Source organism: Anabrus simplex, chromosome 14 (assembly GCF_040414725.1).
Source record: "Anabrus simplex isolate iqAnaSimp1 chromosome 14, ASM4041472v1, whole genome shotgun sequence".
Classification (NCBI taxonomy): Eukaryota; Metazoa; Arthropoda; class Insecta; order Orthoptera; family Tettigoniidae; genus Anabrus; species Anabrus simplex.
In genome coordinates, this window is record NC_090278.1 from 77278133 (window position 1) to 77303031 (window position 24899).

A 24899-nucleotide genomic window follows, 5' to 3' on the forward strand; every position below is an offset into this window, starting at 1 on the left:
CTTATGATTCCTAGTTGTAGCTGGCTAAAATGGGGAAAAAATGTATTGTCCCCCCCCCTAATCGCCGCTGTTGGGGGGATGGAAGTATTCTATTTAGAAAGTAATGGAACCAACGAGAGGGAAGAATATCCTGGACGTGGTGCTGGTAAAACCAGATGAGCTCTATAGAGAAACTGAAGTAATAGGTTTTGATTGTATTTAACAATAAATCTAATAAAAAGGAAGGTCGTAAAAGTAGAACTATTAGTCAATGCCATATGGCTGATAAAAAAGGTAAGAGGGAGTTTTTAAAAAGTAATTACGATCGGTTGAAAACGGTCAATAAAAATGTGAGCAGACTGTGGGATGGGTTTGAAATAATTGCTGAGGAATGTGAAAACAGGTATGTACCTTTAAAGGTGGTATGGTCTTTCTTGTTGGCCTTGTAAGGAAAGGTAAAGATCCACTATGTTATAAGAAAAGAAACTAAGAAGGTGCAGGCTGAAAAAAAAAATGGAAATGGTTGTGGAAGTGAGGAAAAATTAAGGAACTTACTAAGAAATTGAATCTAGCGAAAAAGTCAGCTAAGTATAACATGATGACAAGCATAATTGGCAGTCATACAAATCTGAGTGAAAAATGGAAGTGTATGTATAGGTACTCCAAGGCAGAAACATGCCCCAGAAAGGATAAACCACGAATCATTAATGAACAATGGGAGTCTGTACGTGAGGATCTACAGAAGGCAGAAGTATTCAGTCAGCACTATGTAAGGATTGTTGGTTACAAGGATAATGTCCAGATAGAGGCGGTGACTAATACTAAAAAAATTGAAATTTACCTACGATAACAAAGCCATTCACAGTAAGATACAAAAGTAGAAAACTAGAAAAGCAGCTGGAATTTATAAGATTTCGGGGAATGATACTGAAGACAATGGGTTGGGATATATTTGAAGTACTTATTTGATTACTGTTTCCATGAAGGAGCTATACCAAATGAATGGAGAGTTGCTATAGTAGCCCCTGTGTAAAGGGTGTATTCTGCCCGAAGGCAGGTCCGAACCTCTGCAGAGGTGTGCCTGAGCTGGAGTTTACGTATGGAAGGGTGGCCAGTTCCTTTCCGCTCCTCCAACCCCTCATCCAAATCTTGACCACGCCCAGTGTTGCTTACCTTCAGAGATCTAATGGGATCCGGTGTTTCAACAGGGCTACGGCCGTCGGCCTGTATAAAGGAAAGGGTGATTAACATTAGCCGAAAATTGCACGTAAGCTTTGGGAAACCTCCTTTCTGACTTTCTCAGACATGTTTGAGGTATTAATAACTGGCTCGATAGAAGGCAGTTGCAGTTGGTGGTGATTGTCAATGAGTTGCGAACTGATTGTTTTAGTTGTTTTTTTAATTATTCGTTGTGGTTCCCAGAATTTAATTATTCTGTTCCGCGTCAGGTATTCCCGTCGTGATTTGTGATTTATATCTGCGTAACCTGCTGATCAGTAAGAGAGGTCATGGCCTTACCATGAAGAATTACTGTCCTGAAAACGCAAGTTCGTACAGAATGGCATCAGCTTATAAAAGAAACAACAAAGTCCTTGGGTTCACGATACTCAGTCATGAGTAGAATGACTGGAGAGAGAGAGAGAGAGAGAGAGAGAGAGAGAGAGAGAGAGAGAGAGAGAGAACCCTGCAGTTCATACGTAGTTTCTCTGGAAAGGCAACGCGAAATATTTGAAGTTATGCTATATGCTTTACTTCGCACCGACACAGGTGTGTCTTATGGCGACGATGGGAGAGGAAAGGCCTAGGAACTGGAAGGAAGCGGCCGTGGCCTTAATTAAGGTACAGCCCCGGCATTTGCCTGGTGTGAAAATGGAAAACCACGGAAAACCATCTTCAGGGCTGCCGACAGTGGGGCTCGAACCCACTATCTCCCGATTACTGGATACTGGCCGCACTTAAGCGACTGCAGCTATCGAGCTCGGTATTTGAAGTTATAATTGAGTTCTTAATCTCGCTTTATGCGTAAAAGTATTTTTTTTTTCATGTTATCGTGTGTGCTCGAGTATTATGAAAATATAATAAAGCTTTGGCCCGCCTCTGTGCTGTAGTGGTTAGTGTGTTCAGCTGCCATCCCCGGAGCCTTCGGTTCGATTCCCGGCTCTGCCACGACTTTTGAAAAGTTGTACAAGGTCTGGAACGGGGTCCACTCAGCCTCGGGAGATCAGCTGAGTAGAGGGGAATTCGATTCCCTCCTCAGCCATCCTGGAAGTGGTTTTCCGTGGTTTCCTAATTCTCATCCAGGCAAATGTCGGGATGATAACCAACTTAAGATCACGGCCGCTTCCTTCCCTCTTCCTTGTCTATGCCTTCCTATTCTCCCATCCCCCCACCAGGCCCCTGTCTAGCTCCATGGTTAAATGGTTGGTGTGCTAGCCGTTGGTCACAGGGGTCCCAAGTCTGATTCCTGGCATAGTCGGGAATTTTAACCGTAATTGGTTAATTCCGCTGGCACGGGGGCTGGGTATATGTGTCGTATTTATCATAATTTCATCCTCATAACTACGCGCAGGTTGTCTACGGGCGTCAAATCAAAAGACCTGCATCTGGCGGGCTGAACTTGTCCTCGGACACTCCCGGCACTAAAAGCCATACGCCATTTCATTTTTTTACCAAGCTCGTGTTTAGCATAGCAGGTGAGGCTGCTTGGGTGAGGTACTGGTCCTCCTTCCCAGTTGTATCCCCGACCCAAAGGCTCACGCTCCAGGACACTGCCCTTGCGGTGGTAGAGGTGGGATCCTTTGCTGAGTCTGAGGGGAAAAAACAACCCTGGAAGGTAAACGGATTAAGAAAGAAAGAAAGAAAGAAAGAAAGAAAGAAAGAACGCTTTAGAGAATGAATCATGAGTTTCTAAACAACTAAAGTCTGTGAGAGGGGCGTGGCACTGCCTATTATTGGCAACATTGTTTGGTGGCGTTTGTTAATTTTCTGTAGTTCAGCGCTTTGCTACTATATATGTGTGTGTGTTGTGGACCAGCGCATGGAAACAGTAACACTCAAATCAGCTGATTCAACTCAGCTGTTTCATATGTGCACCATTTCTGGCATGTTCTTTTTTTTTTTTTTAAGAATATCGGACTACAGTACCCGGAAACGTAAATTTGAAATCTCGCGATTCTACGATATTAAGGTCTGCTGGCGGATGGTTAAAGTAGATAACTGGTTGCTGAGCTAAAACAGAACTTGCTACCTGCACTGTCTATAGACCTGCATTACATGATAGTCAATGCCCTCGTTACCTGCTGGTGGCTGAGCTTCGTTAATAGTTGATCGGGCATGACCTTCACCACTGCAGCATACAGAGGTGCTACTTTGTCTTTTTGATGCGAGAACGTGTTTCTATCCTGTCCGGCGCTGAAGCTCTGAAGTAGTAAGACCCTCTGTACTCTACGCCTCTGAGTGCCTCTTGATGCATGAAAAGGGCCCACTCAGGGAAGTAGAACTTAAAGAGAGGAAGATCTTGACGAGGATACTAGGAGACGGCACCTACAGGGTCAGGCACGACAACGACATCAGGAAGACATAGTCACATGTATGAGGAAAAGGTGACTGACTTTCTACGGGTACATCATGAGCCGCCTGAAACCCTGGAGGCTCACAGTGACAAGTAGGGGAAAGGCTTCCAAGACCAAGTGGATCACCTCAGTAAAATCAGACTTAGAGGAACAATAGATCCCGTTAGAGACGATAAAGAACTGATCTGAGTACCGACAGGCCATCCTACAGGGAGTCTTCCCACTGTCCCTCACAAGCAAAAAGAGTACAGGGACCACTAGACCTAAGTGGATGAATAGAAGGAAGCAGGCAGACAGCCAGAAAATGAAAGCGTACTGGGCCAAGAAAAAGCAGAAGACCATAACTAAGAGTTAAGACAAGCCCGTGGTGCCTAGAAGGCCAAACGAACCAAACAGAAAATAATAATATATAAGAGGTCTGGAATGTCTTCGTTTTCTCACAATTAATGAGTCTTACCATTCTTTTGTGGACACACTGACTCATTTCTCTTCGGATTTTTCGTAATCTTTATTTCCCCTGTGGATGGAGTATCCCTACATGTTGTAAGAGGCTACTAAGAGGGGAACAGCCAAAGAATGTGTACTCTCTCTCTCTCTCTCTCGTCTTCTAAGTCCAAAAATCACATCAATGATTCTGTGCTGATCCGCGTAGCTGAGAAGTTTGCCAGGACTCATCTGCCCGGCAGTCTCCACACACCGCTCATTATTTTGATGACAACTAACGGTAAGAGCCTGAGAGAAGTTTTTAAAGGGAAAGTTCCGTTAGTGGTTACACAACTCTATTAGGGACTTTGAATATAATGAAGATGTGTTCATTGCCACTACTACAGTTCCTAACAATGTACTATCGTAAGAGGTCGGCTGCCTACCGCAGTAGCGGCGATTGGGAATTTTAAGTGCGCGGGCAAAAAAATATACAAACAGCATCCGAGTTTGTGGGATATAGCTGAGGGGAGGGGGGATTATATACACCAAAACTAAAATAAAGGCTACAAAATGGTAAGTTTTTTAATGCTCTGTCAGCGAATTTCGACAGAGAGGTAAAGATTGAGAGTTTACCAACTTACCGACTAACAGACACTAAAGAGACTGCCAGACTGACGAATGCGCGCGGCAAGTAGGTGGATCATACCTCAGTGTCCATGACCTTGGCAAAAAATATACCCCTACTACCCTTCCTCAAAGCACAGGCAAAGTCTCCGCTACTTTCTATGGCACCATACAAATCGGTTAGCCGGGACAAACGACATTTTGTGCGTATTTCCGCTAAATTTTTTGTTTATGATTAAAGGAAATAAAGGAAGGAATGATGTGATAAGACAGCAGGGCTTGTACAAATCGCTTTTTTAAAATAAATAATTCATAGTTTCATCCGTATAGTGTATAGCGGTCAGCGTCGAAGATCACGGAGGAAAACATTGCGCCCCATGTAGGAACACATTTAATGAGGTACAGTCGAGGGGTAATGGTATAGTAGTGATAAATTATTTCTAGGGGAAGTACATCATTATTAACCTTTTAAATGCCATATGTTCCCAGATGCATGAACACCCCTGTGCTGAGTTATTTTCATACAACTTAGCCTCATTGTACGTCAAGGCACTAAGCCAGTTTAACACATTATCTCCCCTCCTAATAATTCCATGTGAGTCATCCACTTGCAAACCCTGCTAAATGCATCAAAAACGTAACGGAGGGAATTGGCAGAACCTTCTTACGGCTAATACCCAATAGATAATTTTTTTTTCTATAAATGAGGAAAAAATCGTTGATTTAATGCTAGTCTGTATAAATTCACCAAAATATTTTTTGAACTGTAATAGGAGAGAAAATCCACTTAAGAAAGCTGACCTAATCCACCAATGTTCATCGTACTGATCAATCCGTAGGACAATAGGAAAATACAATTAGTACATTTCCATTGCTGTTTTTAAATGTTGCAATATTCATTAATTTTCGGACAGCTCTCTCCCCCCCCACCAATCCCCCTTCCGATGGACTCTATTTATTCAAATAACTTTTAAATTATATAGAGACTTCTTCTTCGTCTTCTTCTTCTTCTTCTTCTTGCTTCCGAATTTGGCCAACTGTGGACCGCGTGAAACTTAATGCTTTCTGGCCAGTCTTCTTCTTTTCTCTTCCCAGAACTTCTTCATTCGTTCACTCCTTATTTTTCTCTGCTCCTCAGATATTACAAGTTTAGGCCTGTTCTTCCGCTGCTCTTCATGGAATTTGTGGTCATCTACTCGAGTTCTGAATTTCTTTCTGTTGAAGATCAATTCTGGTGTTATTTTAATTTCTTCTGCGTCCTTCTTAACCTCCTCCACCCATTTTGTTGTTCTCCTCAATCCAATTATATATTTAAATATCCTTTTAGTCAGGCGGTTGTCATTCATTCTGACGAGATGTCCGTAAAATTTCTGTCTTCGTTTTCGCATTGTGTCCGTGATCTTTTCGGAATACTTAGAGGTCCTCATTTCTCCTTTTCCTCCACGTACCATCCGTCGTTTTCTGAGGTCCAAGAATTTTCCTCAGAATTTTTCTTTCCTTCTTCTCAATTTCTTTAAGTTCCCCTGGTTTTACAACAGCGTTGTAGTGTTTAATTTTGGCTTTGTAGGATATTGCCCGTTTATTGTACCTGTTCTGTGTCAGTTGGATCGATAATGACGCCCTTGTTAGATTTCCCATCAATTGTTACTGTGTCCGCTCGTTTAATGGAAGCTTCAGTTGACGTACAGGTTACTTCTTCATAAACTTCGAACTGGTTTGTATTTCTAAAGCAGTCAGCTATCCAAGTCTATAGCAGGGCCTCTCAAACGCCCAAAATCTCACGCGTGCAGAGCGAGGCGCAAGAGCTCCGTGCACCGTGCATCGGTGCCGCTCGGTGCCGCTCGGTATGGCTCGGATCAACGCTTCGTCTCTGGGCTACTCGGCTCAACTCAGCCCGGATTTGGAGCGCTACGGAGCAAGTGGGGGAGAGGGAGACAGGCGGAGCGAGCGAGAGAGGCGTAAGGAAAGAGAGAGTTAGCGCTATTGCTCCAAATCGAGGAGTGGGGGGTCTGCACTCAGGTCAACCAAGCCAAGTCGTGTTTTGCACCGTGCACAGTGCATGCACCACGCGCATGCACCCTGAGAGGCCCTGGTCTATAGTGTCTGTTGTTTCTTAAGAGCTCCCTTTTGCGGTAGAAACCTCGTCGGTCGTATTGATCACGTTCTGATTGCAACACCCGTCAAATTGGACTTCGACTTGCAAAAGCTGCCAGAGAGTTATAGCCGGTCCGACTTTTTTTCTTGTCTGTGTATTTTTAACTAATTATAAAATGCAAGAGGCTGCAATATAACAATATCTTGGAACAAGTAACAGAGGAGTGGCAACCTAATGAAATTTATTATAATAAATGATCCCAAAATATTTAATATCGAGTAATTTTTGTCCATGTTGAAATGAACCCCTTCTCTCTTAAGATGACAGTATAACCACCTGAACACACATCAAATACTTTAGCTTCTGCTTGATCTAAACCCGGAAGGAATTTGACAGTTCTATGAAATCTAAAAGTCTAGTGACATACCTACAGAAATAACTGTTTTCATGGGGCGGATATCATGACTTGTAAATTGAACTAAACAAATCAAACTTCCAAAATAGAAGAGAGGGCCGGGCTGACTGCCTCAGCCTGTTGAGGCACTGGCCTTCTGACACCAACTTGGCAGTTTCGATCCTGGCTCAGTCCGGTGGTATTTGAATGTGCTCGTGCCGGTAGATTTGCTGGCACGTAAAAGAACTCCTGCGGGACTAAATTCCTCGGCGTCTCCGAAAACCGTAAATTTAGTTAGTGGGACGTAAGAACAATAACATTATTAAAATAGAAGAGAAAAAGAACGCAAAATGTGAAAACAGTGAAAACGGTATAGGTGACAACTTAAAACTCTGTTTCAGCCCTACTTTGGACAATAACTCCACAATTACTATTCCTTCTTTTATTTTAATTGAACTCTTCACTTCTGAATATGTGTTCTCTACAGCTCTTATCTTATCTATACTTCCCATCTTCGCCATGACAGTCCCTCTACTCATAAAATCAAATGCTTTCTCTAAGTCAATAGCAGTACCGGTAATATACAATTTTCCACCTTTTATCCCCTTTTTTTTATTTTTACATATTTATCCACTATTGTTCTCACCACGAATATATTATCGATTGTCCTTTCTCTGAAGTCTGACTGGAGTCTCTCCTGAATCGAACCCCCCTCCACCCACTTCATAGTCCTTTTTATGCCAACCAATCTTTATGACCAAATATATTAATTTAAAATCGTTGTAAAAAAATATCGAAAAGAAAGATAGCAAACACAGGTATTAAAAAACTGTATAAAAGCAATGAGTTCGAGAACGTTCGTTACTGTAATTGTCGAATCATCATTTTTAAAACATACTGACAGTGTCCAAAACTTTCAAGTAATCTCAATGTCTTCAGCGTTCACCATATCAAACAACTCTCGATCATCGTTGTTTTCTTCATTGTAGAAAAGGCGCGGTGCTGTTCCTTGAAGTGGTCCAAAAATAACTTGAAATGTTCTAGCTCCTCCCAGTTGTCTTAGCAGTATTTTTTTTGAGTAATGTTTTGACGTCATTCAATTTTTGGCTCTTCTGGACGATGTCCTTGCTCATGCATGGATCTGAATGTTGGGCAAGTGGTGAGTGGATGAATTTTTGAATTTTAATTGTCATTAAATAGATGTTAAGCCCCTTTAAACAACAAGCATCAACAAACTAGGCACTACCAGTGGTGATTTAAATTTGCTTGTCTGTTCATTGTATTCTTGATTTATGTAAATTGTAAGCTAGTGATGCTTTGTCAAGTTCAAAGTGAGAATACCCCTTAAATTTCTAAATCAACGAATATGTAACTTGATATAAAACCTATTTCTGGTTAGTTAATATTGTGCGAGGAAAGGACGGGATGCTTTCACTCGAACTGTGCCCGCTACAGTTCTGCACCGGTGGTCTGTTTCTCCTGTGAAAACAATCATTAACCAGGTAGCGTGACTTTCTCCTACCACAGGAAGAGGAGCTTCAAGGTTAGGTGGCTTTTGACTTTACAATTAGCAAGCAGGGAGGGAGAATTCCGGGTGGTAATTTTCATCTAAAAAAGTACTATAGCTCATTCCACGTTAAGAAAACAGTATTGTTCTTATGGACCTACAAGGAGTGAACACACCCCTTCTTAGACATTCGTACTTCTCGTGATTAAGGACTATTATAATGTACTTTATAATGTATTATGAAAGAAAGGAAATGTATAGGGCACTACCACTGCCTTCGTCACATCACGAAGGCAGTGGCACTACTGAAGCTCTTCTATTTCATAAATACATTCTCAGGGAGGAAGTACAATGGCGGTAACAGCCACCTCTTTGTTGCCTTCCTTCATTTTCTTATTCTGGTGGCTACATGCACATTACGAAGGCAGTGCTACGTGTAACGCGTAATCAAACGTTGTGAATCACCGGGAGGTTATCGCTGTTGAAGAGAAGCCATCTATTTGTCTGTGTGTTCTAATATTTTTTTTTACTGTACAGCAGTTGTTACTGAAGATTTTGATGCTGTGGTGTGCACCGATAAATCACGACATCACTTGTACTGATACAGAAATTTGCTATGATTTTTGTCTGTGCTTGGTTTTGTTATTTAGCTTTTGTTTCTTAAGCTTTTTTTTTTTATTTTTGCCACATTTTTACCACTTGTTCACAATTGTTACCACTATTTTCATGGGGCGATATGACGGCAGTAGTACGCGGCGTTGCCTGGACAAATTTATTAAATGCAGTAAACTGCATCCCCCACCACGAGCCTAAAAGAAAAAAAGAATCTGTTGTCTATTTTCTCCCAGTTTGCCTTGAACCTCAATACTAAGGTTTTTAATCTGCAGAAATTTATCCATGTTGCTGTAAAAACATAAATAAGCCCTTCCCCCCCATCATTTAAAACCTTTTTACCTTAGATTTTTTTAAAAAAATTGCAGCTTAGTTTCTTCCTTCTTTTATTTTAGTTTTCTCGCGATGCTGTTGAGCAAAGCCGTTCGATATGGCAACCCTGTTGTCGTAAGAGGAATACTGTTTTCTTAACATGGAATGAACTATATGGTGGCAATTTCCAAATCACCAAACCCCATGGCACTACAGCCCTTGAAGGGCCTTGGCCTACGAAGCGACCGCTGCTCAGCCCGAAGGCCTGCAGATTACGAGGTGTATTGTGGTCAGCACGACGAATCCTCTCGGCCGTTATTCTTGGCTTTCTAGGCTGGGGTCGCTATCTCACCGTCAGATAGCTCTTCAATTGTAATCACGCAGGCTGAGTGGACCTCGAACCAGCCCTCAGGTACACCTGGCTGGGAATCGAACCCGGGGCCTCCGGGTAAGACGCAGGCACGCTACCCCTACACCGCGGGACCGGCTTTTCCAAATCACCAGAAAGGAGAAATTAATCATCAACGCCCTGAAAGTTAATTATATACAAAAGTAAATCAATTAAACACAAAATTCATCGGGGAACACGGGGCCCAAACGTGTGAGGTCGAGTTGAACTTGCTTCGCGCTAAAGCACATCGGAAACTTCGACGTCATTTTCTCAGAAACAGTGGAGTGTCTACGGATAAGCCGAAACATGTGTTCGCTTATTTTGACCCCTCTTTCACTGACTGAAGTTTCTGGGAAATCGGGTCGTTACAATTGGTGGGTTCCCCTCGTAAGACTAGGGTGTGTTCTCCTGGCCAGAGAAAGGGCGTAACCTTTTAGGTGGCCCGCCTCACCCCCTCAGGGCGAGGAATGGAAACTGTTCAACACCACCACTCCTTGTACGTTCAAAAGAGCAGTCCTGTTTTCTTAACGTGTAATGATCTGTAGTGATGCGAACCTTGGCTATGCGCTGTAGTAAATGGCAATGAGTTGAAAGCTTCAGATCTTCTGCTCTACTGCACAGCCCTGTTTTAGAATTAAGAGGCCACACAGAGCGTATTTCCTGAGCATTGTCTGTCCTTGCAACAGTCTGTTCAGTTTCACACCTGCAGTGTACCCTCTCGGTACAGATTAGATATTGCTCGTATCTCCTGCTGGCTGTTTGTTTAACCACACATAGTTGTCGTAACACAATCTCCTCGCTAATCCCATCCTTATCTGCGTGCGGTAACACTACGTAACGGAAGTGATAACCAAACATGCTGTAGAACGAGTTACTGGTACTAATGTACCGCACTATCTGTTTCGAAAGAAAACGCCTGTCATTCTACAAAACAAATTGTGATTGATAACGTATAAATTTCTCAAACATCGAGTCATTTCATACTTAATTAATCCGAAGTACCACATCCTTATGATAATAGTCATATACCGAACTAGCTTCCGTACTCGTTAATAAGTCGCATGGGGGAGGGGCTATAGTTACAAAATGATGATAGAACATCGAAAGTGCTAGTTAGTGGGTGTGTGGTGCGTACATGTACGAGTGTTATGTGTGAGTTGCAGGGATGTTGGAGACAGCACAAATACCCAGCCCCCAAGCCATTGGAATTAACCAATGAGGGTTAAAATCCCCGACCCGGCCGGGAATCGACCCCGGGACCCTCTGAACCGAAGGCCAGTACGCTGACCATTCAGCCAATTCAGACTGCAGTACCGTTACATTACAAAATACCGGGCGAATTGGCCGTGCGGTTAGGAGCGCGCAGCTGTGAGCTTGCATCCAGGAGATCGTGGGTTCGAACCCCACTGTCGCCAGCGCTGAAGATGGTTTTCACACCAGGCAAATGCTGGGGTTGTACCTTAATTAAGGCCACGGTTGCTTCCTTCCCACTCCTAGCAATTTCCTATCCCATCGTCGCGTAAGACCTATCTGTGTCGCTGCGACGTAAAGCTGCTTGTGCGAAATGCTGTCCGAGGTATGCGTAATATTTTCGCCAGCACCACATTTCAAAATAATCTATTTTCTTCAGGTTTGTAGCACGAAGAGTCCACGTCTCAGATCCATAGTAGAAGAAAACTGAAAATGCCGGACTGGATACTACTATCATTTTCAATAGTAATGAGATAGAGCAATTCTTTCATAAGTGGGACAAATTCGTGATTGAACTTTTGGCCATATCTGTTCTTCTCTATCTCAAGAGCACGGCTACCTGAAATGGAAATAACTGAACCAAGGTATAACATTATGAAGAGTGGGAATGCTAAAGGATCTAACAAGGGAACATCCACAATGGTGAAGTCGCCGATCGCGATGCAACTTAGCAAACACATTGAGGTACATGTAAAAACAATGCCAGCATCAATTTTAGGCGCCAACATTCATTAGCGCGTTAACTAAGGGGCCTAAAAGTTGCGACATTTCAAGTTCCGCGCGAACAGCGATGAATTCCTCCTGACCAATGCTTAGCCGGAACACTGCTTTGTGCCACACCTCTGCTCCTCCTCCCCTCCGCCCCGCCTAGTTCAGCACCACTCGTTTTCCTCTCCCCGCGCTGCCGGCTGCTTACCTGTCGAACAGAACCTGTGCTACACTGCGTACGCTATCAGCCTTCCTCATAGCTCTCCCTTGGAATTTCCACATTGTATAGGCAGTTTACATTTTATGAAATATTTATGAAAACGTTTGTGACGAGTCCTTAAGGGCAATGTCACTGAGCGTGTCAAAAATTATTTTTCATTTTCAAGCAAAGCACGGAAGTCACGGTGAAGAAGGTCCGCTGAACTTTCGGGCGCTGCAGCTTTATGACGCGATTGAGGGTGAGTGTTAAGCAGTCAACTATTGTCAAATAGGTTTTGACGCTCACGGGGAGATGTCACACTGCGGACATCGGCCGTAATGACGTAGATTGAAGCGTGGTCTTTTGCGCTGCATATGAAATTGTAGGTTTATGATATGATACCGATAACTCTGTCCGACTCGCTGGCTGAACGGTCAGCGTACTGGCCTTCGGTTCAGAGGGACCCGGGTTCGATTCCCGGCCGGGTCGGGGATTGTAACCTTAATTGGTTGATTCCTACGGCACGGGGGCTGGGTGTATGTGTTGTCTTCATCATCATTTCATCCTCATCACGACGCGCAGGTCGCCTACGGGTGTCAAATAGAAAGACCTGCACTTGGCGAGCCGAACCCGTCCTGGGATATCCCGGCACTAAAAGCCATACGACATTTCATTTCATTACCGATAACACTCTCGTTGTTTTTAAACGAACAGTTGTGTTCTCCGTTGTTCCTGTCAATATATATAACAACATGTATTTTAGTTATTTGTTTTATTTCTCCTCGCAAGCGCAAGGAGAAGGGAGGGGAACGTGCCGGGGAGAACCACTTGGAGGGTAAAAGGCGGTGCAGAGGGTGTGTCTCCAGACGGGAAGTGTGTGTGCCGGCTTAGCATTGGCCAGCAGGTATTCATCGCTGATCGCGCGGAACTTGAAATGTCGCAACTTTTAGGCCCCTTAGTTAACGCGCTAATGAATGTTGGCGCCTAAAATTGATTCTGGCATTGTTTTTACATGTACCTCAATGTGTTTGCTAAGTTTTATCGCGATCGGCGACTTCACCATTGTGGATGTTCGTAAGTGCCAAAAATGACATTTTTCAGGGAAGAAAAATAAACTGCACATCTTTGTGAGAAATGAATATTTATTTGTAATTGTGTAAGTTGGGTATTCAGCCCAAAGGCTGGTTGGATCCTCAACAGGTCCACCATTAGCCGTCATAGATGGCCTAGGTGTCACTGAAGAGGCGTACTAGGGAAATGAGGAGTGAGGTAGTTTCCCCGTACTTTCCTCTATTCTTAATTAAACACAGATTAACTCTTTTACATGATTATAAACATGTTGACAAAGGCTTGTTTAATTATCGTCAAACATGAAATAGTTATGTGACCTTTTGAGCAGAAAGATCTAAGTACAAATATGTCTGGACACAGCTAATAGATCTAAGTGCCACGAGACAGCATTGACTTCATTGAGCTAACAGCTGTTGGAAAAAGTCCTTGTTCTTTTCATTAGCGTAATCAATAATGTTGGAAATATCTTTTTGCTTGTTTGGTGCCAATGGAACTGTAGCTGGAAGTTTTTCCAATTCCACACCTGCAATGTCTTTTCATTGTCTTGCCTTTCTTCAGTACATGAACATTCTCCCAGTCACACAGATCTGAAAAGGTTGTTTTGCGGGACACAGTACCAGGCTGTTGTTTGCTTATTTTCAGCAAAGAAACCTGAGTGATACCAAGCTTTTTTGTATCAATAGAAACTGTCATACGTGTTCAACACTCGGAAAGGTTGTCTTGCTGCGTTTCTCTATACGAGCGAAATCGCGATCGGCAACTGAAAAACTGTGCCCAGACAATATAAATTTATGTTCTACCGATATGAAAATACCCCATTCTACTATGTATATGTACAAAAATATTAACATTTGATTTTTTTATTTGGCCTGAGCAATTGTCACTCCATACAACAAGATTCGTTTTTCTGTTTGGAAGTAGACATGGCAATATCGGAAATATCGATATTTTGAGATGGAAATATAGATATATCGACATCGATATTTTGAGGTCTGATATATTGTCGATATCGATAGTTTGTGCCAATATATATCAATATTTATGTCTAATTTAATACTTTTGACTACGATTAGATTATGTTTGAGACCCTTTCAATATTTGCATGCTACAGTTACGAAATTTGAATTTTCGTTTCTCATTTCGCTTCGGTAAATACAGTGATGATATCACAACTCATTCATCGTGCATGGACCTTGTATGCATAGCTTTACACGTTAGCTAGGCAATACTTGAACATTGTAGCGACCTCTGTCCCAGCAGAGAGACTGTTTTCAAAGGCCGGTAACACCATCACGGGAAAGATAAACCGATTAAATGGCAAACTGTTATCCAAGCTGCTTTTTTAAATGGGTTACCTAAGAGGTGTTGGAAACTGACCAAATATCATCATGTTCTTTTTTTTTTCACGAACAAATGGATTTGCAGTGCTGAGGAAGAAGTTGGGAAGAAAATGTTTTATTATTTTATAGAGCTCGGATAATTATCAGATGTACTTCGTACACAAATTACACCTTTGTAGTTTTTTCATATGGTTTTTCGGTGTATGTTATTAGCTCGTTAATAGACACCTTGCATATACTGTTTTTCTATGTATCATAACATCTTTCGGCTGTAAAAATGTTTTTATAATGTGTCATTGTAGTGAAAAAGTCATGTTACTTGGTCATTGTTGTAAGCTTATTTTCTGATCTGTGTCAAGACATATTAAATCTAATGAATCCTAAATGATTGTGTTAAATGTAAAACTAGACTTACAATAATGGATAATAGTAGATAGTACCAATCGATATATCGATATTTGGAGACCGATATTTTAATGACATCGATATTTTATTACCGATGTATCGAAATACCCTATATATCGATATTTTGAAAAGTTTTGCCATCACTATTTGGAAGTAAACCAGAGTTAAGAGCCTGCAGCATACAAGAGGCCATCTCATTCTCTCCTCTACCTCCGTGCCCCCTCGTGCCACAAGCACATTATGCCATCATTCGTATCGGTAATGTGAATGTTAAAGTTATAGCAAAAGAGTTGACGCAAATAATACATGGTACTGTGCCTCAATTTAGGCAAAAGGAAAACAACAATGGTGCAATGTTGGCTGCGAGGTAATGTGCTGGATATTGTGTCATTTTTCAATACAGAAAGGGCACACTCTCTGTTTTTTGGCGCTCGACTAGCGGCAGACGGCTATGGCACATATAGTAGGGCCCACGAGAGTTGAAGTCTGACAGGTGAGCGGCGAAAGCTGTAACTACGAAGTACGCTGCGTTGTCATAGTTACCTCCATTTGCAGCCTACCACCCTTTCATACAGGCTGAGTGTTTAATAAAACATGTAGGCCTAGGCCTAATACAATTCGTTTACCTTAACCGGTTCCTAAGCTCGTGTTAATAATTCCAGCATTTAAGACAGAACACGACATTATCGATATTTATAAAAGATTTCATAATCACTAACAAAATCATCAGTTTCTGACAATAACCTCAACAAATGCACATGTTAATCACAGAATATAACAACACTACCCACATTGATATGTTTTTTTATTATTTAACTCCGATTGTTAACGGTACCTGTACAATTAAAAAATTATCTACGGTATAATAAACACAATAAGAAGACGATACTTCATCGAGAAAAGAAATCAGTCAGAATATGAATGACAAAAGTGACTGAGAGCAAGCCAACCCACGTGGTGATAGCGTCCTAAAATGTTGCAACTCTGTTATCGTTGCCATAGCAACAGGCCATTTTCGAGCAGCGTTAGTCAACTTTTTCTCGCCGGTGGCGCTAAACGTCAGACTTCAACTCTCGTGGGCCCTACTTTAGATCCACGTAGCACAACAGGCCTGTTTAAACGTAGGACTAGCGCATTCTGTTAGGGACTGCAGGCACATACATCCCTTATCACAGCACTGGCGCGAGGACAGATTATATAGGTAGCAGTGAAAAACCCGAAAGTTCAAAAATGGCACTTACATCCTTTAGCATTTCCACTTTTCAATTTCTGAGACGTTCTTCAGTTCCTTGAAGATGTCCATGCTTGACTAATTCCTCGGCCTTATAAACAATAATAATTATTTTGGTTTTGTTCATGTTAATTTATAGTCCCATTCGAGCATTGACATTTTTGACAAGAAAAACGAGCTCAGACATTTCCGTTTTATCACTAGCAATGAGTACAGTGTCCGACTCTTTGGCTTCGGTTCAGAGGGTTCCGGATTCGATTCCCGGCTGGTCGGGGACTTTAATCTCGTCTGATTAATTCTTCTTGCTGTTTGTGTTTGTTCCAAAACTTTCCTCTTCATATTCAGACAATAGGTACATTACCAACCACCACAGAAACACGCAATAGTGATTACATCCCTCCATACAGGGTTGGCGTCAGGAAGGGTATCCGGCCGTAAAAGAGGACGAAATCCACATGTGCACACAATTCGCTCCCGCAACCCCACAGGTGAAGAAGAAGAAGAAGAAGAAGTGCCAATGAGTGCAGTATCATCTGCATAACGTACATTGTATATTTTCTTACCACCAACAGAAAATCTTCCACCCATTCCTCAAGTGCAGCTCTCATGATGCACTCGCCCTGTCGGACACCTTTCTGGATCTTGTATTTCTATTACCTGTTCATTTTGTGTGAAGTGAAATTTTATGGATTTCATTATTGTGACGTTGATTGGTATTTTATGAAATATCTTGTAGTTCTAGATTATTTTATTTCACATAAATTTTGCTCTGTGGTAGCTGAGATTGCCTGGGAAGTAGGTGATCCTTTCAAATAAATAAATAATAAAAATAAGCTGATAACTCCTTCTCATATCCCATGCGGTTGGAGGCTGAACTGGGATCTAAACGTCATCCACAGTGTCACAGCTCATCTCAGTGATACTGAAAACTATGGATTCAACCCTAATATCGCTCATTACAGATTATTTTTACATGTCACCCCTCCCCACACGCACCCCTAGGGGTGTCACCCACACAATATTTTTTTGAGATAGTAAGTCATGTAAATGTGTACCAAGATTCGTTGAAATTGCACCATGCATTCCAGAGCTATATTGAAACACACACTTGCACATACATTTTGATATACAGTAATATAATAATTTTGTGTGGATATTTCTAGCTGAGTGAAGCCCTTGTAAGGCAGATCCTCCGATGACGGTAGGCGGCATCTGCCATGTGTAGGTAACTGCGTGTTATTGTGGTGGAGGATAATGTTATGTGTGGTGTGTGAGTTGCAGGGATGTTGGGGACAGCACAAACACCCAGTCCCCGAGCCATTAGAATTAACCAACGAAGGTTAAAATCCCCGACTCGGCCGGGTATCGAACCTGGGACCGTCTGAACCGAAGGCCGGTACGCTGACCATTCAGCCAACGAGTCGGACTTGACATACAGTATATAGATAACTTGAACAAAGTATATAAAAATAAGACATTGATATATATGATTACAAATTTTTGCTGTTCATCTCCACCCATCACAACAGCATATACAACAAAACATTTGTGCTAGAGATTATTCGTTCCTGGAATTCTAACCCGGCTGAAGTTAGAGACATAAGCTGTAATTGCAATTCATGAATTAAATAGTTTATTGGTCTTGGACTCAATTGCCAGACCTCATTATCGCTTGGGCCAAAATCCGCCCTCTGTTATCAAAATAACTCCTTTATACCTTAAATAACCATTTATGTGATACATTCACATGTGTTTACGAGCAGTGAACTTCCACAAACTGTTTCTTGCTAAGCAATATATGAATTTTTTTTTTATGATGACACGTAACACAGTTTGTTTTTTCTGTACAGGTGGCTGAAGGATCTGTTCCTGCTGGGAAATCGCAAGGACCTAACAGAGGAAGATCTGTACAACACTCTACCTGAAGATATGTCGCAGACACTGGGAGACAAACTAGAGAAGTAAGTCACTAATGCAAAAAAGGTACTGGTATATAACTAGATGGGTCCGAAAACTGCTTAGTTTCTGAGTTAACTGAAGTGTGATCTTGGTGCGTTCCAAACCGAGCGAGTTGGCTTCACGGTTTGAGGCCTGCATTCAGGAGATGCTGTGTTCAAACCCCACTGTTGGCGGCCCTGATGATGGTTTCCCATTTTCACACAAGACAAATGTTTGTTTTATCCATCTGGAACAGTTTTTCAATCCTAACTTTAAATGAAATTTCAGAGAAATCAAACATTTTATTTGAGCTTTTAATCCCTATCTTTAGTAATCATGTCTCAGATAAGAATAATTCTTTCTTTTATAATATCTTTAAATTCCCCTTCAGCAACAGTCTTCCTTTCTGCATCCTTCAGGGCCACCTTAGACACCCCTTCTCTCCTTCTCCTTTCCCTCCCAGCCCTCCCTCCTTCCCTTTCCCCTCCCTTCCGTACCCCCTCCCCTTCTCCCCCTATCCGCTAGTTTGTTTACATGGCCTGCTTCCTCCAGCAAGTCAGTGCTTGTTCTATGAGTCTCATAAATACTTTTTCTCCTTTTTAATATCTTTTCTGTATGTTTATTCATTCCTAATTCTGGCTATCATTTCCAGATTTACTTCTTTGCCTAAGACAGATCACTGTTCTAGTCCACACCAGAAGACTTAGTTCAGGGTAAACACTAGGTCTCACTAATATTTAATTACCCTTCTAACTATATCTGCTTGTACACTTCTATCTTCACATAGCATTTCAACTCTGCCGTTAACAGTACATTCTGGTAGACCCTTAATTGTAAGATGGCGGTGGTGATTATTAAGGAAACAGGAAGAGGTCCGTTCCTTGGATGAATGAAGGTATAGAAATAGGCCCTATTAAAAAAGATAGAGAAAGGTCATGAAGGGTTTCAAAGTGAATGGCTCTCTAGGCGTCGTAAAACTGATGCCGTCAAGATCGGGTGAGACTAAGGGAGGTCGGATAGGAAAGTTAAAAGTGAAGATCCACACTCGAGAGAGTGGAAACGATGCCAGACACAGCTGGAGGACCCATGGTTGCCAACCCATATTCCTATCAAGTCAAATATCCAGTAGTCATATTAGTAAACCTTTTGAAAAAGAAATTCTTTGGTATGCTCTCCTGTAAAATTTCCTTTTACAGCTCAGTTGTTCCTCATATTTCTAGCGAGTGTGAATTTTTCTTCTCAGACAGCCGTAAGTGTTTCACTCTTACTTCTGTTTCAGACACTGGCGTTCAGAACTTGCTGTCGACTCCAAGACTGGTAAAAAGAAGCCCAGCCTGACTCGTGCTATACGGCGCACATTTGGTTGGTCCTACATGAGGATAGGTTTCTTCACACTGGCACAGAATATAATCTTCAGGTAAGATTCTCGTAAGAACATGGTTACAGTTTTTAGTTACACTGCGACCTTAAGAAGGTAGACAATAAAATTCTCATTGAAGGAGTGAGGCAAAGTCTTTACTTTTTACACAGTTCTCATGGTGGCCAGGGGATAGTGACTCCTTAGGTTCCATCCAACTTAGCAGGTGGGGATTATTTTCTCTCTTTCCACTTGGAGATCCTAGCTTTCTCTACAGATCCTTCAAAAGGCTCCGAAGTTCTTACGAAATTATTCCTCAGCTTCAGTCTTGGTCGAGTGGGATCCTACCGAGGCAGAGGATTCGAGGGCTGCCAATGTGCTTTGCATCTCTCTGTGTTTACTATAACTTTCCTCCTAATGCCACCTGGAGCAATCCCAGCAAAGTAGTTGACTTTGCCCTTTGGAGTCCATCTTGGGCAGCTTGTGGAGATTCCACAACGCTTATGAAGGGCCATTATAAGCTATACATGGCCTGTCTGCTTCCTCCAGCATGTCAGTGTCTGTTCTACATCAGACATTAGATATACTGTACATTTCACTAAAGAGATTTATCCTTTGCCTGAGGTTCTAACCCAAAGACATCATATTATGACAAGAAGACCACAACCATAATTTTTGTTATGTTATAATTATTCCTGCAAAATTGTCTTTGTCTTGTGTACATAATATGTTTTAGTTATCACATGATATGCTTAATTTTTATTTTGCCATGAATCTACTACGCTGACATAGCAGGGGGAGAGATGATACTCCCACGTGGCACGTCCCAGGTGGCGGATAGGTGGGGTCCTAACCAGAACCGGCTTGCCGGCGGACTTGAGGGAATTAAAATACCTCTCGCAGACCAAACACACAACCCGCTGTGGGTGGGGGATGCAGACGAAGAATACACCCACGGTATCCCCTGCCTGTCGTAAGAGGCGACCAAGGGATGATCAAATTAGAACCATGAGACTATTTGTTACCACCACACAGGGAACACTGTGGGTCGCTTTTACTTGCGCGTAGTACCACTATGTTAGGTACAAAATATATTTTTGATTAGTGGCGACAGTGTGTGGCTCAGGATGCATTTTACAGTACCTGTGATTCATACCACTATATGAGCAACACCATGGGATGAGTGGCACCATGCTTAGTACCCACTATGTGAGGAACACCGCGGGATAGTGTGGGTCCCTGTGGTTAGTCCACTTACGTGAGGAACGCCATAGATTTGCGTTGCCTTTATAGGTTTGCGTTGCCTGTAAATAGCGCCACAGTGTGCGAAACACCATAGGTCTGTGTTACATGTGCAAATTTTTTTACCTATGAGTAGTACCATACTGTGTGGAATACAGCGAGTCTACACTACTTTTGATTAATACTGCAACATGACAAATAGGATGGTTCTATTTTCCTACCGATACAAGTATAATCGATTCAGTATTATGCTTTAGAATCGGTCCCTTGGTCAGTAATACTATTGTTTAACGCTAGTTTCTGGGAATGTGGGGCACTGCAGGTCGGATCCACTGATTATTTCAACTTCATATCCATCCATTCATTCTTCGTCCTCACGTTTTCGAATTCTGGTCAGAGGAGGATTCTGGATTTTTTAAATTGTCATAACATTTCGTACCATTAGGGGCCGATGACCTAGATGTTAGGCTCCTTTAAACAACAAGCTTCACAATCATCCATCATTTTTATTTTGGCTGAAGATGGCCACTAAGTGGCTGAGACTACTCCCAAGACTGATGTAATATTATTTACTTGATATATTGTATTGAAAAGGTGAAATCTCTTGTCAATTTATTTCTTATATATGAAGGGCCATATCGATCTGTTTAGCATGTACCAACTAACGCTCGTGCTGCTGCTGTTATTTTTATTATTGTTATTGTTGTTGTTGTTATTATTATTATTATTATTATTATTATTATTATTATTATTATTATTATTATTATTATTATTATTATTATTATTATTATTATTATTATTATTATTATTATGCTTAATTTGGACTACAAGAAATGCCACAATGATGTTGTGAGATGCTTGCATTTCATGTTCACCAAAAAGTATGGGCTGAATAATTCTAAGAAAATAAAGAACTATAAAGTTGAAAATGTCATATTCAATCAGCGAATTAGAATAAAGTCAGACGTCATCATACAGACTGAGCTTCGCATTGAACACAATAAACCAGATCTGATGATACATGACCTTGTAAAGAATGAAATCCTATTAATTGAAGTTGGAATCACAAACAAAAATATCCTAAAACAGACTGAAACCACTAAAGGATGAAAGTACGAGATGCTAGCCAACGAACTCTCACTTATGTATAATGGGGCCAAGGTGACGATGGTCCCTGTGGTAATAACATGGGACGGGCTAGTTACCAACTTGTTCAAGAAGCACAAGGAGAAATTGGAAGTGAGCAAACAGCTACAGGCCTACCTACAGACCATTGTACTAAAAAGAACATGTGAGAGTGTGCTAATCGACTTCAGACGAGGCAACTTGGATAACGAGTTGTGGACGGAGGACTTGCAAACAATGATGGACCAGATGGAGGCGGTCCTGGTACCGTAAATGGTGTGCAAGAAGTGTGTATACAAATGCGTAGAATCATTGGATGTAACATGGACTTAAAAACTAATTGAATAAATTTATTATTATTATTATTATTATTATTATTATTATTATTATTATTATTATTATTATTATTATTATTATTATTATTATTATTATTATTATTATTATTATTATTATTATTATTATTATTATTATTATTATTATTATTATTATTATTATTATTATTATTATTATTATTATTATTATTATTATTATTATTATTATTATTATTATTATTATTATTATTATTATTATTATTATTATTATTATTATTATTATTATTATTATTATTATTATTATTATTATTATTATTATTATTATTATTATTATTATTATTATTATTATTATTATTATTATTATTATTATTATTATTATTATTATTATTATTATTATTATTATTATTATTATTATTATTATTATTATTATTATTATTATTATTATTATTATTATTATTATTATTATTATTATTATTATTATTATTATTATTATTATTATTATTATTATTATTATTATTATTATTATTATTATTATTATTATTATTATTATTATTATTATTATTATTATTATTATTATTATTATTATTATTATTATTATTATTATTATTATTATTATTATTATTATTATTATTATTATTATTATTATTATTATTATTATTATTATTATTATTATTATTATTATTATTATTATTATTATTATTATTATTATTATTATTATTATTATTATTATTATTATTATTATTATTATTATTATTATTATTATTATAGGGATTCTGTGGAACACAGAGGTGTAAGAAGGTGCAGACATGAATGGGTGGATAGAGAAAATATCAAAATTTAAATTTAAAACTTTAAAATTTGGAATTTTATTTCTTATCTTTTTTCTTCCCTTTTCAGATTTTAAACTTTGTTAGATAATAAGCAACAATTTGATATACATAAGGGGAGCTCTTCGCCTCTAGAAACAATAGTTATTTGACATTTAAGAGTAATCAGGAATTTTAAAGAGATGAATTAGGTGGCTCTAAAAAGTTACAGTTAACAAGAGCACTACTGCTCCAGTCAATTACAAGTCAGGAGACTGGACTCAAAAATTTACAAGATCGAGGCCTCTTAAAGGCACAATTCAACTATTACATTAATCGCTCGACAGTCTGCATTGCATTAAATTAGAAGTAGAATAAGAATATTTAACAGGGGCAAGAAGTGCCCATTCTACCTGACCTTAGTAAAAGAAAAGGTTAAAAAGTTATTGGTCGGAAATCAAAATGATAAGAGGCGAGCATTTTCACTCCTTTGAAATACACTTGAAAAATACCTAAAACCCTATGTGGGCTGATGGCCCTGAGTTAGAGGCTGAGCCTACACTGCAGAGAAAGATTTACATTACAAGAAGAGATAAATTATAAAGATTACAAAATCCTAGTCACCTCAAGACCAAGTTAAAGGGGAATACAAGAGGGTTTACACTTTTTATTCCCTAAGGTCTCTAGACTTGTTTGAAAAATTAACGATTACATTACAAAATAATTTGAAACCTTCCCCTCAAGTTAGCTTTCTGAGATTATTACATGATTACAAGATGTCTGCCATTACCTTGAGCTAGAGGGCCTTCCAGAGATGGGCGAGGCATGTCCCCTGCCTCCTCTATGAACACACTCTACTGCTGGACTGGAGCGATCAAAAGGCAACATGGCCCCAAAGGTCTCAGCTTTTATAACGGAGAGGAAGGTTCCAGAATTCTCTGGGCTGAACCCTGAACACACCCACAAATTCTATTAGTTGATTAAATAACATTTCAAACATTCCTTATTGGTTAACTTTTAAAGCTGGCGGGAAGAGATAGAAGTGATGATAACTGTAGAACACAAAGAATAATCTATAAACAATTCAGTTTTACCAATAATGACAACAAAATTTCTCTTAAAATTTAAATGTCCATCCTCTCACCAGTGGGAGCACATAAGTTGACAGTAGAGACATCTGACGATAAATGTTCAAATTTCTTCCACCAGAAGTTTCACAGTTCATATTAGAGATGGCCTTTTAACAGGCGCTCGTTTTAAATGCACATAGCGGGTGTACCTCCGGTACAATTATTTATTATTATTATTATTATTATTATTATTATTATTATTATTATTATTATTATTATTATTATTATTATTATTATTATTATTATTATTTACCCCTTATGGACAGTGTTTGAACTCAAATATCTCATGATGACACAATTTTCACTTCTTTCCCTTCTTCCTCTTCTTTTCCCAAAATCTCTCCATCCTTTAACTGTGCTCCTGTTTCCTTTGTTCTGTCCGCAATGTTCCTGTCTTCTTCTTCTAATTTACTATACATTTTGTATTCCTAATTTTGTTTCTGAATTCTTTTCTATCTCCTATCATTTGCCTGTTGATCCCCACCTGCCTCAAGTCTTCCTCTATTTCATGATACCAATTTGTTTTCTTGCTTGAACTGTTTACTACGTCAAAGATTTTCATTGTAAGTCTTTTGTTGCCCAGAGAAAGTTAGTCAGAGTTTCCTGATCATGTCTGTGAGTCTGTCAGTGTGCTGGTACAGCTCGTTGATAGGTCGTTTCATCCATATGCCATCTCTGTGTATTGGGTCCAGACACTTTTCTGAGAATTTTTACAGGTCCATATACAGTACGCGTGGTGTGCACATTGTTGTTCTGTCGTTCCATGTATTGGATCTTCTTGTAAGATACCTGTAGACCTGTTTTGGCAGCTATTTCATGCAAGCATTCCAGTGCTTCCTTTGCCTCCTGTGTATTATTGCTGAGTACGGCTAT

The 24899-nt window shown here is 40.1% G+C and overlaps 1 protein-coding gene across 1 annotated transcript in view; it reads left to right on the top strand.

The window, feature by feature from the left end:
* LOC136885319 (ATP-binding cassette sub-family C member 4) overlaps positions 1–24899 on the top strand; it is a 162267-nt gene that overhangs the window by 51158 nt on the left and 86210 nt on the right. Inside the window, exons 2-3 of the mRNA XM_068230294.1 lie at positions 17968–18078; positions 19335–19472. Of these exons, the coding sequence (XP_068086395.1) occupies positions 17968–18078; positions 19335–19472 (249 nt within the window). The remainder of the gene's footprint in view (positions 1–17967; positions 18079–19334; positions 19473–24899) is intronic.